The sequence below is a fragment of the Halichoerus grypus genome, chromosome 5 (assembly GCF_964656455.1).
Source record: "Halichoerus grypus chromosome 5, mHalGry1.hap1.1, whole genome shotgun sequence".
Taxonomy (NCBI): domain Eukaryota; kingdom Metazoa; phylum Chordata; class Mammalia; order Carnivora; family Phocidae; genus Halichoerus; species Halichoerus grypus.
Window position 1 is genome coordinate 180,116,472 of NC_135716.1, and position 15,948 is coordinate 180,132,419.

At 48.2% G+C, this 15,948-nt stretch overlaps 1 protein-coding gene across 3 annotated transcripts in view; it reads right to left on the reverse strand.

Moving 5' to 3' along the window:
* Window positions 1-2,005: 2,005 nt before the first annotated feature.
* UBE4B (ubiquitination factor E4B) overlaps window positions 2,006-15,948 on the reverse strand; it is a 122,507-nt gene continuing 108,564 nt past the window's right edge. For all 3 annotated transcript variants that reach the window (XM_078073805.1, XM_078073803.1, XM_078073804.1), the window contains 5 exons: window positions 12,595-12,729; window positions 10,612-10,803; window positions 4,354-4,528; window positions 3,646-3,792; window positions 2,006-3,358 (listed from right to left, as the gene is read on the reverse strand). In XM_078073805.1, the coding sequence (XP_077929931.1) occupies window positions 3,297-3,358; window positions 3,646-3,792; window positions 4,354-4,528; window positions 10,612-10,803; window positions 12,595-12,729 (711 nt within the window). In that variant the 3' untranslated portion in view covers window positions 2,006-3,296. The remainder of the gene's footprint in view (window positions 3,359-3,645; window positions 3,793-4,353; window positions 4,529-10,611; window positions 10,804-12,594; window positions 12,730-15,948) is intronic.

The window sequence follows — 15,948 nt, forward strand, 5'->3', positions numbered from 1 at the left end:
CACACAGCAGGAGCGTTGGAGGGATGACTCTGAAGCCCATGTGGCTTAGTCTCACATGCCTGTCTCACCAACAGCATCTCCTTCAGACAGTTGTTGAAGATTAAGTGAATTATTACATGAAAGAGTGGCTTGAGCATAGAATATGCTCACGAAAGACAAGTTATCTACAACCAACGTGGTTCCCTTCAGCCCAACACTAGTAGATATCAGGGCCAAGCTCATAGGCCACCGTGGAGGTCTCCTTCCCTCAAAAACTTAACCTAGTGAGACCAGGCCTCTTTATGTCTCCTTTCCACTCCAACCAAAACACGGTGAAATTCACTACTTTCTGCACCAAATCCAAAGGTTGCAAAACGTGCACAAAATAATGTGCTATCTTTTCAAAAGATATTTTATCAACTCCTTTTAAAATCCCACACAATAGTGAGTCACAAAACGAGGAAGAAGCTATTTTAATCATCTCTCTGCCAAGGACCATTTCTCTTCTGCTCATCTGATACTCAGATCCTCCTCCTTATTTGACCATCTTTCTTGTAGCCAAGACCTACTTTTAAAATATTTTGGAATTTATCTTAATATCCGTAATTAACAGATTGCATCAAGCATAAGTTTCTATAAAACAGTAACCCTGAGACTCTAAAATAAATAGAAACATGAATTATCTTGCCCCTAGAGATGGTACAGACAGAAGACATGTCCTACCCCGCAGATCCTTGAGACCTCTGAATTCTTAATATTCAAAATGCTGAGGGCGTACGGAGGGATATAGCAGCATTCTATTACTTTCACAGAGACGTGCAGACAATACGACAGAATCTGTGCCTGTGAAGACTTTATAATCTGGTTAGAGAGGAGATAATAATACATATTCATAAGATGCATAAACAATTAGTCATAGAAGCCCCAAAACATAATTTTTTAGGCATACACATAAACAAGTTTAGTAAAAAGTGAACTAAATTAATGGCATTATCTGCATGGTGGGATAATGCATTCTATTTCTGGGGGGAGGGGAAGTGACTTAGTACAAATTTGCTCAAGAGAAGTAGTACCGACGGTGGTTGGGGGCATGGACCTCGGAGCCTGGACACGTGCTCTTCCACTAACTGACCAGGTGACCTTGAGCCAGTTACCTAACCTCCCCTCACCTCACACCTGATGTGTTTAAAAACAACCTGAGACAATAGTATTGTCTTCTTTATTTTTTAAAGATTTATTTATTTTAGGGCACCTGGGTGGCTCAGTTGGTTGGGCGACTGCCTTCGGCTTGGGTCATGATCCCGGAGTCCTGGGATTGAGTCCCACGTCGGGCTCCTGGCTCGGCGGGGAGCCTGCTTCTCCCTCTGACCCTATCCCCTCTCATGCTGTTTCTCTCTCTCTCAAATAAATAAATTAAAAAAAAAAAAAAAAAAGATTGATTTATTTTAGAGAGAGTGTGTGCACTTGCGAGCAGGGGAGGGGCAGAGGGAGAGGGAGAGAGAATCCTCAAGCGGACTCCCCGCTGAACAGGGAGCCCGATGGGGGGCTTGATCCCAGGACCCTGAGATCATGACCTGAGCCGAAATCAAGAGTTGGCCGCTCAACCCACTGAGCCAACCAGGTGCCCCGAGAGTATCGCCTTCTTAGAGGATGAAGCCATAAATGTGCAAAAGCCTCTTCGTGCAGAGTACCCAGCACACAGTAAATGCTCACTTTTATCATCGCACGATGACACGGGCTGGCCTTGAGGAAGAACTGGAGAAGTCAGGGAAAAGGTACTGGCCACGGGGACCAAGTTGAGAATAGCAGAGACGGAATGTGACAAAGCTCAGCCCCCTCACACACGCAAACGGTGAAATGAGAACCAAATGGAGCACCGAGACTGATACAAACGCGAAAGTTTTATTTTAAAAATAGCAACTCTTAATTGGCTGCAGACAAGAGGATTCACCACATGCAAACTCATTTGGCTCTTGTTCTTCACCCACCCCTTTGCTTTCCACAAAAAGAAGAGACTCAAAGAAGGTTCCTTCTGAATGTGTATCACCATTTATTGTAGTTTGCGTTAGGAATCGAACAGAGGACATTGTCTGTGGAGGGGGGTGGAAAAAAAGGAAAAGAAAAGAAAGTCTGTTCTCGTAGCTTAATTTCTTCCAAACACTTTACGGTTTCAGACCCTTTTTTACCCCAAGGAAATGCGAGAATTCAAGTATGTTTAAGTCGGGAGCAGTAATACAAAGTCTTATGTTTCTGTGTGTGGGTGTGTGTGTGTGTGTGTTTACAAGCAGACACACGTCCACGTTTCCTGCACCCTGTTTTCACTTTGGTCAGGCCAAGCCCCGAAGGACACGTCCTACAGATGATCCCCTGCCTCGAACTCACAGACTCCAGAGCTGAGGAATTTCTTTTCCCTCCTAGGATAACTGTAATGGTTTTGAACTGTCCGCACCCTCCCCCCCCACCCCGGGCCCGCCCCCCAAAACCGTAAGTCGTGTAAATCCTGATATACTTGAATACTTCCTTTGCTGCAGCTGTTCCTCAGATTCCTGATAGAGGCCTTATGACAAGGACCAGAGCAACAGGTTCTCTTCACTTTGTTTAGAATAAAAAAACTTTAAAGGGACATTTCAAAAGAAAAAAAAATAAAAACTGAAATTCGAATTCTGAAAATATCTTGCCTTTTTTATTAATCATGTCATCTAACACCAATTAAAAAAAACAAATATGTGAATATGATATAAAAATACGATCCGAGGATTAACACTTTGCTGCAGGCACAGTTATCTCACGGAGTATATGTTTGGAGGGCCAGGGGGAAGGAGTTTAGTTTTGTTTTTGCTTCTCTTAAAAAAATCCACAGCAGTGCAAGTCGGGTCAGGAAGGGAGCGGGGGAAGGATTCTTTAGCAGCAAAATGTCCAAGGTTCTCTAATCACAATCAAATCAACGGATATTGGATTGGGGGGGGGGGATGAACGGGATGCTGCCCAGACCCATTTGTCATCAATCACTAAAAGACTTCCGTTGCAAAAGCCCCAAATGGTGACATAGGAAGGACGAGCTTTATTAGACAAGCAATCGTAAAGTGTGTCCCTCAAGCTTTTGACCATGTGTGTCACTTAAATATATGTACAGGAATGGGGCTCCTCTTCTCATCCACGTCCTTGCAGGTCTCCACCGTCTGGTCACTCTGGGGGGGCTCTCGGCGTCTCTGCCGTGCGGGGCCGAAAACGTCTGAACAGCGTCTCCGCCACCGACGCGGCTTCCGCCTGCCTGGCTGGCCTTGGCTGTCTCGCAGAGGGTGGGCACGGGGGACGGTTTAATGATCACTGTTTTGTTTCTCTCTCATCCAGGCGTGAATCTGTTCTTTCAGTTCTGGCACTGGGAAGAGAAAAGGAGAGGATTAATGGCCCCGGACGGGAGGGCTCTTCCTAGGAGACGCAGCCTGCAGTTCTCTCCAAACGGAAAGAAAAGGCCATTCATTCCCTCACTGACACGAGGACTGAGGAAGAAGCAGGACATAAGGACTAGACTCCCACAGTGAATCAGAGCAAAGAATATTTCGTGTTTTTTCCATGAAGTGCCATAAGCTATGGAAGCTTCTGGATTTGGTAAATTGCCCCCTTCTGATGGATCTCTGGCACGGGATTCGGGCGCCACTCCTCTACCTGGTTCCAGCATGCTCTCGGTCAGCATCTGTCGGTTGAAGGGGTCCGTGGGAGAGTTGAGCAAGTGCCGCAGGATGATGGAGCGGTCCATGATGGTGCCCGACGGCAGCCGCACGGGGTCGGTCATCAGGGTGTCCATCAGAGGGTCTGCGGAGACAAAGCAAAGCAAACTCTCATCTCGGCGCCCAAAACTGAAACTGAAAACGAAACAAAGCCCCTCCTAACAGTGTCTATCCACAGACACAGCAATCGCATGGTCCGACCAGGCCCCCAAGTGCAGCCGAAGTTGGCATGAGATATAGATGTCCACGGTGCCTTCGGGGGAGTGGGACACCCCCTTCGTCAGCTACAGCTTGGTGGGGGGACAGAGGAAAAGGACCAGGGCTCTGCAGGAAAGACAGCGGCTGGAGCCCTTCATCTGAGGCCTTCCAGGACTCTTCCTCGGAAACGCAAATGCCCTCTTGCGCAGGCAAGGCTGAGCTCAGCATTTTCACAGCTGGTACTCGGTTTGAAATCAAGATAAGGACTTTTCCCCCCTTTTAATTTACAACAGGAACTAAAAGTAGGCAAATGTAATTTCAGACAACGTGTCTCAAGGAGTAACTCTAGCACACCATACAGAAGTTAAAAGCACAGAACGCTGTCTTTTCACGTTACGTGTGTCCAGGTAATTCAAAGAATTCGGCACGAAGAGAGCGGCCCGCTTGCCTCTGAACTCGTCGGGGGCGTCGCTGTAGTCGATTTCTGCGCGCGCGTTCTTGGCCACTATCTCCTCCACCTTCTCCGCGAGGAGCTTAAACTTCTCGATCGCTATGGTGGATTTGATCCCCGCCTTCCGCATCTTCGAGATCACTTCTTCAAACAACTCTTTGCTGTAGGATCTCTGTGAATGAGGGAAGACAATGTGAGACATCAATATATTTTAAGTGGGAAGAAAGCAAGCTGCAGAAAGTACCTGAAGTATGATCCATTTGTGTCTTTCTAAAAAAGCCCTAAAATGCTAACGTGTACATAAACAGTTCTCCACGGCTATAAACACATACAGACCGGAGTAACACCTACCAGACCGCACCAGGTCCTTACCTCTGAGGACGACTCAGGATTGAGGCAAATGAGGGGAATTTTGAATTTTGGAATTATTTTCTACATCAAACATGTATCTCTTTTAAAATTTGAATTTAAATTATTTATGTATTTATTTGAGAGAGCGGGGGGAAGGGCAGAGGGAGAATCTCAAGCAGACAAGCAGACTCCCTGCTGAGCAGGGAGCCCGATGCAGGGCTCGATCCCAGGACCCTGAGATCATGATGCGACAAAATCAAGAGTCCGACACTTAGCTGACTGAGCCACCCAGGCGCCCCTAAAATTTAAATATTAAAAAGAGAATGAAAATCGCTTCTGTGTGAGGCTTTGAAAGGCACTCTGCCCCGCAACAAATGTCGCCTCTTTTCCCTAAAGGTCAACATGGTGAAAGCAACCCAACATGGTTCATAATCAAAAGGAGCTTTATCCTGTTCGTGGTCAGTCTTTCCTCCAGAGCTCTCAGCTCAACACTGTTAAATGTCAGGTGCTCTGCTGAGAGGAGCATGAGGGATGGTGGAGAGAGGACAAGTGCCCACCAAAGACCCAGATGAACTTGGACTTGAACTCTGGCTCCACAGTCTACCCACTGGGTAGTCTCAAGCAAACCCCTCTGGGCCCCAGGTTCCTCTGGCATAAAATGGGGGGTGGTAACAGCCACCTGACACGTGCCTAATTCATATACATCATTGCCGTTTTGAAATATCACAGCATATCCGAATTTGCACTTATGGCAAAAACACTGGCCACTTGTCAATTCAGTGACAGTGATGCGAACAGAGGAGGAGACTGATCAAGCCTGAGACTCTGAACGATGGCCCGATAACCCCTGAGTGGTGCTTCCCTTCCAAGGACTCAGACGAACGTCTATGGGATGAATTCATGTCAATACCTGTATTTTCTTAGAGCATGGGGTTGAGATTTCTCAACCTTTCTTCTTTTCTTCTTTAACTTCAGTTTCTAAGTGAGTGTACGCACCCACACGGAAGAGAGAGGGAAGGGCATGCACTAGCATCGGCCTGGCAGGAATCCTAAAAGCCATCTCGTAATCTCGTACAATCCTGAAAAGTTCCAAGAGCCTCGAGTATAGTTTTCTGAAACTAAATTACTACACGGATTCAGCAAATACCTTATTTGACATCTCCTTCTTCTGAGCCAGGAAGCCACAGTCTCTATCCCTTTGGGGAGGGGCACGGCGGATAAGTGGCCAAAAGATTATAGTAAGATGTTGGAAGGGCAAAATTAAAATATTGCGCACAGGGACTTATTGCGGGTTGGCCGTTGCGACTGAGACGATTTCACCTTGAACTTCTCTTTGTAACAAGGAGCCACTTGCTATCCTTGTGAAACATCACCCACTCTATTTCTCAAATGATGATGAGTTTTTAACCAACTGACTTGTGCTTACTTATAAGTCAACTTCTAAGAGCAGTGTGGTGGGCATTATCAGCAATCAAAGGCAACCTGTGATAAGGGGATGTGGCATTCAGCCTCACAAAGCAATGGAATCAATGCATGGAACAAAGGCACATTACTGAGCTGCTGCTTCGAGTCTGATGTGGGTTGGGTCAGAGACGCAGCAAAGATGCTGTTCTTGTCCTCAAGGATCTTACGGAGTCATTAAAAAATTAAACACAGAAATATCTACAAATCATATATCTGATAAAGGTCTTGTATCCACAATATATAAAGAACTCCTACAATTCAACAACAAAATACAAACAATCCATTAAAAAAAAAATGGTGAAGGACTTGAATAGCCATTTCTCCAAAAAAGATATACAGATGGCCGAGAAGCACATGAAATTTGTCATTATGAAAATGTGAATCAGAACCACAGTGAAGTACCACTTCACTCCCAATAGGGTGGCTATTAAAAAAAATGAAAAAATAACAAGTGTTGGTGAGGATGCGAAGAAACTGAAATGAGACCCCTTGTCCACTGCTGGTGGGAATGGAAAATGGTTCGGCCACTGTGGGACACAGTGGGAAAGGTCCTAGAAAAGTTCAACATCGTATTACCGTAAGATTCAGCGATTCTACTCCTGAGTATATACCCAAAAAAATTAAAAACAGGCAGGGGCACCTGGGTGGCTCAGTCGTTAAGCGTCTGCCTTCGGCTCAGGTCATGATCCCAGGGTCCTGGGATCGAGCCCCACATCGGGCTCCCTGCTCGGCGGGAAGCCTGCTTTTCCCTCTCCCACTCCCCTGCTTGTGTTCCTCTCTCGCTATGTCTCTGTTAAATAAATAAATAAAATCTTAAAAAAAAAAAAGAATTAAAAACAGGTATTCAAATACTTGGTCACAAATGTTCAGCGCAGCACCATTTATAATAGCCAAACGGTGGAAACAACTCAAAGGTCCACCAATGGATGAACAGATGAGCACATCATGGTAGATCCACGTAATGAGATATTATTCAACCATAAGAAAGGCATGAAGTACTGTACGTGGATGAACCTCAAAAACATTGTGCTAAATGAAAGAAGCGAGACACAAAAGGTAACATACTGTATTGTTCCATTTACATGAAATATCCAGAATAGGTAATAGGTAAATCTAAAATTAGGTAAAACGAAGACAGAAAGCATATCAGTGGTTGCCCAGGGCTGGAGTGACGGGGGGATGGACAGTGCCTGCTTAATAAATATGGCATTTCCTTCTGGGGGAGATGTCTGCATATGATGTTGGAACTAGAGAGAGGTGGAGGTTGCGTAACACTGGGAATGCACTAAAAGTCACCAAATTGCACACTTTAAAATGGTGAATCTTGGGGCGCCTGGGTGGCTCAGTCGTTAAGTGTCTGCCTTCGGCTCAGGTCATGATCCCAGGGTCCTGGGATTGAGCCCCGCATCTGGCTCCCCACTCGGTGGGAAGCCTGCTTCTCCCTCTCCCACTCCCCCTGCTTGTGTTCCCTCTCTCGCTCTGTCTCTCTCTGTCAAATAAATAAATAAAATCTTAAAAAAAAATAAATAAAATGGTGAATCTTATGTGAATTTCACCTCAATTAAAAAAAAACAAAAACAAAAAGGAAAGATGGATGGGAGAAGTGTGACTTCAGATGGGCTCTTTGTTCTTTATTTTCATTTTATTTTACTTTTTAAAGATTTTATTTATTTATTTTATAGAGAGAGAGCACTTGAGTGCGAGCAAGGGGAGGGGCAGAGGGGGAAGGGAGAGAATCTTGAGCAGACTCCACACCGAGTGTGGAACCCGATGTGGGGCTCCATCTCATGACTGGGAGATCATGACTTGAGCCGATGTCAAGAGTCAGACGCTCAACCGACTGAGCCACCCAGGCGCCCCTCTTTATTCTTTATTTTTGAACAGACCCCAGTGCTAATGGACAGTGCTCCAGGAACAGCAGACCTGCAGTCCATGCACAAAGTCTGTCCATGAGAGCTAGTCCTGCATGGCCATCAATGCAGCACACAGAGTCCCCCTAAAGCCTCCCTGTCCTAGGCTCCCTCATCTCCAGGACAACTGTTCTCCACTCCTCCTCTGACAAGGGGCTCTCTCCTCCAGTTTGTGAGCATAAAGCTCAGTGGCTCTTCGTGCCGGTCCTCCTGTCACCTCTTCTAGACACTTGTCTTTAGTCCGCTCTTGGCTGACGGGGAGAGAAGCTTCTGAGTTTCTTTCCTTGCACGGCCGCCATTTTCTTCTTCCTTGGTCTTCCCAGACATACCAGGCCAAACCAAGACCACTGCTCCCAAAAGAGAAAACAAAATTCCACTACTATTCCTCTGGAGCTTTCTAGACTTCCAACCTTCCTTCCTCAGCCCCCCAAACCCTCTTCTGAGACGATCATCAGGGCCCTAATCAGCTTACAGCCACTATAAATGGAAAATGCCCAACAATCAGAACAAACACCACACTGTAAAAGGAAGCAAAAAGCCCACTTAAAATGTTTTCCTGTCCATGGCGACACTGGCGCGTGTGTGTTTGCTTCATGAGTCTGGAAGAGCAGCGCGATTTAGACAGTCAAGAAAAGCCACGTGCCACGGTGCAGAAAGTGCGGCCTACGACTCAAGCCGGGTGCCACCACGGGCCCCCAACCCACCCCACCCCACAGGTATTACCGGGCACTGTCCCCCACTTGGTCTTCACCATCTCACGGGCTGTGCTGTGTTTATTCACACTGCAAGCTGGTTACGTTCACCACTCGTGATGTGGCAGCCACAGCAAGGCCTCCCAGCAAGACCCGCTACGTGACTCTTCCAAGTCTCTTACAGTAAAGAGCAGAAGAGTCTCTGGGGACTTCTCACACCGCGACCTCTGGCCAGGCTACCACAGCCTGGCTGCAGTCGGCCTGCCGTCCAGCAGACACCCCCATCCGGATGCGGGCGCATCTTCGTTTTCTTTGTCTAACTGCAGACTGCCACTTACCGTCCATAGGTCAGCATGTGCAGTATTGTAGAGTTATCAGCTAGAAAAACATCCTTGCACCTCCCCACAGTAACTGCAAACTCTTACCCCCTCCTATACCACCTTTTTTTTGTTTTTTTTAAGGATTTTATTTATCTGACAGAGAGAGAGAGAGAGAGAGAGAGAGTACAAGCAGGGGGAGCAGCAGAGGGAGCAGGAGAAGCAGGCCCTCTGCTGAGCAGGGAGCCCAATGTAGGCCTGATCCCAGGACCCTGGAATCGTGACCTGAGCTGAAGGCAGACGTGTAACCTACTTCGCCACCCAGGCGCCCCTATACCACCACTTTTTATGGAAAACCTGCTTTAGACATATGTGTTGTTTCCCCGTCACTCTGTCAAGACCGACTCTCTTGCTTACATCCAAAAGTACCCACATATGTGAGTTATATCTCAGTAAAGCTGTTATTAAAAAAAGTAGTACCTACAATTTCCATATTTTACTATCATTCCTTTGGGTGAGATATGGGTGAAGAACCTTCTAGAACCCCTACTGCTGGTTAACCTGAAACGTGAGATTTGGACAGAGAGTGTGAACAAAGATGGAGAGACAGATGGGCATGGAACTTTTTGGGTGTTTTAAGTAGAGGGCAGAGAGGCTGGGAGTACCTGCTCAGGGCCAGACTGCCTGGGTATGAACCCTGCCCCTATCCCATACTCCCTGCTGCCTGGAGCAAGCTGCGTCAACTCTCTGTGCCTCAGTTTCCTCAGGTAAGAATGAGGAATCTAATAGAACCTATACCACAGGATTTTGCGAGGATTAAGTCAACGAAAACAAGCCAAGTGGTTAGAACTTGGTATTCAAATGATAAACGTCAGCTCTCAGGATGCTGCCATGATGCAGGACAGAGGAACACGGCGGGTGGGGGAGCCCTTTATGAGACTGCTGGGAAGTCAGGGGGTGGGGGTGCTTGGACTACATTGGCAGGTGTGGAAATGACAAACATGGAACGGGCATCATGACCGCGGCGGACACAAGGAACAGAGCAGAGAGAAGACTGTGAAGATAACCACACGAGGTTTGAAACCAGAAATCGCAATAATAGCAGCACCAGCGTGGGGGGCTTGGGAAGCAGACTGGGACCCCTGAACCCCTGAGAAGGCTGGACCTTGGTGGGAAGGTGATGGATCTGCTGCATGAGGCCCTTGGCAGGATGGGCTAGGAACCCCACTGGAGACGGATCCGGGAGCCAAATTGGCTTTCACACCCGAAGGAAAAGAGCTGATTCATCTTCATTTACACCAGACAAGATCCCCTGGCCCATGTGGTGATTATTTCCACTTACGTACTAAAAACCTCCCAAACCACAAGTTGAAAAGTACCACCTTCCCTGATTCCAAGTGGGGAAAACCCAGGGACAGATGGGTCTGCCAGGAAGTCCAGAGAGATGCGAACTCTGGCCAGCCGGGTCGGCGGCCTGAGGCCCAGCCTCCCCCTGAAATGGCCTGCTCCCTGGGCACTGACCTGGTCGTCAGCAATGGCTTTGGCGAACCGGGCACAGTCCAGCTGCAGGTAAATATCCGTCAGTTGGTCCAACAGCTTCTTTGGTTCAAAGCCGTACTTCTCAGGGTTTTCAACTTTCAGGTCACGGCACTTGGGGCCACAGAGTTGCTGAAGATTAAAGTTCAGCATTGCAGCCAATCGGGGTCCAAGTTCCTAGGAAATCACAGGGTAAGAGGACAATTCGTGCTGTTGAGACAAGCGAGAAGGACCAAAACTCCCATTTCAGTGGAGGAACATGAATTGGCTGGATTAATCTTCAAAGAATCCCTTAGATGTACTGTGAGTCATAAGCTGAAGAAGGACATTTATATGCAAAATTTTCTTTATTCTCCATCTCTAATCCAGTAATTCTAACACCTAATAATGTTACAGGTTGGTGGAATATCTATAAATACGAACAGAAGGCAACCTTTTCTTTAAATTCACGCTTTCAATGACAAAAACAAGTATCACTCCAAATTCACTGAGAAGCAGGTTAAGAGGGAAAATCACTCATAATTCCATCTCAAATAATTTATTTTTTATTTATTTTTTATTTATTTGTCAGAGAGAGAGAGAGAGAGCGAGCACAAGCAGGGGGAGCAGCAGAGGGAGAGGGAGAAGCAGACTTCCCGCTGAGCAGGGAGTCCGATGTGGGACTTGATCCCAGGACCCTGAGACCATGACCTGAGCCGAAGGCAGACGCTTAACGACTAAGCCACCCAGGTGTCCCTCCATCTCAAATAATTTATTATAGTTTCCTAACAATCAAAGCCTCACTGAATTGGGAGTTCCTAAACATAAAATAAAACATGTTTTTAGTGCAAGGATTGGCCAACTGCTACCTGCAGGACGAATGTGGCCCAATGCTTATTTTTATAAAGTTTTATTCACACAGCCACACGTACTTGTTTATATATATTTTTTCTGTAACTGCTTTTGTGCTACAAGAACCAAGCGGAGTAGCCGGGCCAGACTGCAGCCCACTGTCTAACTCTTCACTGTCTGGGCTTGGTAGGAAAAGTTAAAAGAAATTCCATTTGCAAGCCCCAGGGAAGCAAGGGTCTGAACTATCTTGTTTGAATTAGTTGCGGTGTTTGCATGCTTTCAATAGTGAGCTCGGTTTTGTTTCACGTTCCACTGCTCTTTTGTGAAGAGAAGTGAAATGGAAAACGGACAGAGGAGGAGACTCATTGCTGAGAGGCAGCCAGGCCAGGGTGTGGCGAGAACGCTGAGCACGGACACTGGAGGAAGTGAGGAATAAAATTACGTTCCATTGTAAACCTGTCTCCATATCTCCAGGCAATTAATGACCAGCTCCCAGGCCCCTTCCTTGCCTCCGTCACCACCCTTGTCCTGGCCACACCATAAAGCTTCTGTGCTGTGCGGCAGGGGGAGGGCAGGGGGTCAACACAAAGCAGCGATCTTCAGTTAGGTCACTCAGTTTCCATTTCAGAAGCAGGACCCAGGTCTTAATAGTATCAAGGCCAAATATTCTGACTCCCTTCAATCTACCATAAACCCCAATTATGGCTCTCATTACCCTTCGGCTTCTTGAGTGTAACAAAGCTACAACCAGGAGAACCACAGATCTTACCCGTTATCAATGATTTCTACTTACTACATTCTAATTTCTAACTGATGCTACTTTCTACCTTTCCTATAAATAAAATACAGGAATCAATAACAATAAAAATATGTCACAGCTTCAGCATTAATGATCCCATGTGCTATGTAAGCAGAAAGCGAATTACGTTATTTTGGAAGAGACTGTTTGCAGACTTTGGTCTCGCCCCAGAGTGCTAGATCACTTAGCATAACTGGGAACAGAATCAGCATCAAGCTTTCACTTAGCAACTCGGAGCTGAAACGTCCAGGATCTCAGTAACTACCTTTAGTGACAGGTGACAGAGCCTGACTGTGGAATCCGACACACAAAATAAACATCCCGAAGTTTCTACTCACCGGTCTGAGGAACGGCTTCTGGACCTGCTTCGTGAGGATATGGAACATGTCCACGGTTTCTGTTGCCAGGGCAAGATAGGAGCGGGACACACGCTCGTCCTGAGCAAGCTGGGACTGACGGGCTTGCTGCTGATCCTAGGAAGGCCAAGCAGAAGTCAGCACTGGCCGTGAGCTCACCGGCACGCCGAGCGTGAAGGAAAACGGGACGAGCGCACAACAAAGCCCACAGGCTGAGGGAATGAGAACGACCCAAACCAGAGAATTTTCCAGATAACTGAAGTTTATTCTTTTTCAGCGTGAGAACTCTCTGGGTCTCTGAGTAAGGTGACCTTAGCACACTGTTTAACTTACATGAGCCCCTATTTCCTCAATGATAAAAGAAGTCACCTTCAACTTCTGTGCGGGATGAAATTAGTGAATCTTCCATCACACCCGATACATGTGGTTGCTAATCCAGGATAGTTTGTTTCCCTGAATAACAACTTGTGGTCACTACTATTTTAAAAACACGTGTTGTGCTATGCCACGATACTGGGGCCTAGAGGTTCTGCCTCTACACCAAGCGCCTCCAGACTGCTAAGGTGTTTTTTTTTTTTAAAGATTTTATTTATTTATTTGAGAGAGAGAGAATGAGAGAGAGCACATGAGAGGGGGGAGGGTCAGAGGGAGAAGCAGACTCCCTGCAGAGCAGGGAGCCCGATGCGGGACTCGATCCAGGCACTCCAGGATCATGACCTGAGTCGAAGGCAGTCGCTTAACCAACTGAGCCACCCAGGCGCCCCAGACTGCTAAGGTTTTGAGTTTCGTCTCGCTGTGCTCTCGGGCTGTCGCCCCGGACAACTGTCAGCATGCTTGCCTCTGGCACTGTCCTCTTCCTTCAATTCTGCCAGGGGCCGGGAAACAAGATAATAAGGTGTGTTTGACTCGGGGGTAAAGCAAGGTGGAGCACTGAAGGCTCTGGGATGGAGAAAACACCCAGCAACAGCAGTAAAGACGAAAATTCTTATATCGCGGCTCAGAGGCCGTCTTACTTCATGCGAGGGGAGGGCAATAGCTAGAGCAGCTGATGCCGCCACAGGAGGACCTCCTGGGGCGGTGCCCTCTGAGAGGTGCGTGGGGGACGCCGTGCAGCGATGCTGGGTAACTGTCCGCTGCCCCCTTGGCCAAGAATGCGCCCATAGAACACACGTCCAAGCAGGAAGACATAAGGACAAGGTGAGAACTAGTGCAATGCGTGTCTGCGTGCCCCACGCTTTCCTCCGCACATGGTATCCGGGCCCTCGTCCAGGCCAGGCCCACCTGCAGGCACTGGAGCGCGGAACAGGACCAGCAGGCTCGCAGGCCTCATGGAGCTCAGCTCGCAGGCAGGGAGACAGGCAGTAGACAAATGCCCACACGGACACACAAGTCCGAGAGTGATGGAGAAAAGGCAAGCAGAAGAAGAGAAGAAGAGTGGTCAGGGACAGCCTCTGAGAAGGTGACATTTAGGTGGATGTCTGAAGAAGAGACTCAGCAGAAATCGGGGGCAACGGTGCTCCCAGTCGAGGGAACAGCAAGCGTGTCAGCAGGAGGGCAAGGAAGCCCGTGTGGTTCAGGGAGAGTGGGTGACGGGGAAAATGGTGGGCCGGGGGCCCACTCTAACTTGGGACTGGACTCTGTGTGAGAAGGGAAGCCTGGACGAGTTCTGAGTCAAGTGGTGATAATGAGCAAACAGGTTTTTTTTTTTTTTTTTAAAGATTTTATTTATTTGACAGAGAGAAAGACAGCCAGAGAGGGAACACAAGCAGGGGAGAGGGAGAGGGAGAAGCAGGCTTCCCGCCGAGCAGGGAGCCCGATGCGGGGCTTGATCCCAGGACCCTGGGACCATGACCTGAGCCGAAGGCAGACGCTTAACGACTGAGCCACCCAGGCGCCCCTGAGCAAACAGGTTTTAACAGCATCCCTCTGGGATGGACACGGGCAAGAGTGGAGGCCGAGAGACCGGTGAGAGAGGCTACAGCAAGCCAGGTGGGAGAGGGTTGTGGCCTGGAGGCGGGGCAAGAGGCCAGATACGGGCATTTTAGGGTAGAGTCTTGAGGCGCTTGTTGAGGGAGAAGAATCAAGGAAGACTCCCAAGCGTTGAGTCAGAGCACTTAACAGAATACAGCGGTCACTCAGTGAGGCTGGGCAGACCCGGAGAGGAGATGTGGAGGACCCCACTAAGGGATACTATTAGACCACCAGGCAGAGGGGCAAGTCAACAGCTGGTTGGTGAAGCAGGTCTGGAGTCAGGAGAGATAGGAGCTGAGGAGACACATTCTGGAATCTTTAGAATACAGACCGTTAAACAGATGAGATCACCCAGCAGTGAGTTTGAGCTGGGGCATCAGGCCGTGTGTGGGAGCGCTTCTGGCTGCCTGACAGGGCTCGGGGTAGGAGGGTACATCACTGGCCCGAGATGTTAAATGTCCTGCCACGTCGGTGCAGTCTCTCATAATAACGAACTATTGCTATGGCAAAATTCCGCTGCACTCACGACTCCAACTAGCACCCTCGCTGAGAGACAGCAACCTCAGCCGCGGGCGTGGGGAGAGAAGGGGAGAACCTGAGGGCCGAGCAGTGGCGTCCTCCAGCATTCAGATGACAGGCCGTGGGAGGAGCAGGCACGGAGGGGGATGGCAGAAAGTGACTTCAAGGTCAAATGGACATGACGTCGGGAATAGCACTTGCTTGAAAGGATTATTTATGCTGTCTTCTCATCCATGAGCACAGAAAAGTCAATAGGAATTGTTCGGCCATCTCATAAGCAAACGCTAGCAAGCACAGACTGTGAATGAGATAATGTGCCACAGACCAGTATCCCACCATCTCCGACATTAGCTGGGCTGAGATGAGCATCTCGAGCAACGTAAAGTGGGCGCTACAGAAGTAGAGAGAAAGGTGAAGATTGTGCAGCCGCACTGACTGGGGTAGTCCAACCATGAGGGACTACTTGGACAAGACTTTACTCAAAGAATGGGTAGGATTTTAATACATAAGAACGGAATGTAGAGAATTGTGGACAGAGGGAATGTCTCAAGGCACATGAAACAACAGAAGCTACCCAGTCCTGAGCTACGTGGTGACACCTACCGTTCCTCCTCATTGCTTTTCTGCAAAGCAGGGATCGTCTCTGGTTTGTGGACAAGGAAACAGAGATCAAGGAACTCTGAAGGCATGGCAGTATCTGCTCGCAAACCCAGGTGCCCTCGACTCCAAAGCTGGAGCTCCTTCAACTGGCCTCACCTGCTTCCCAGCCTGTTCTGCAAGGGCCTGGGGCCCGGTCCGGATTGGAGCCAACAGACCGGAATGGGAGGTAAGCCTGGAAGGATCTCT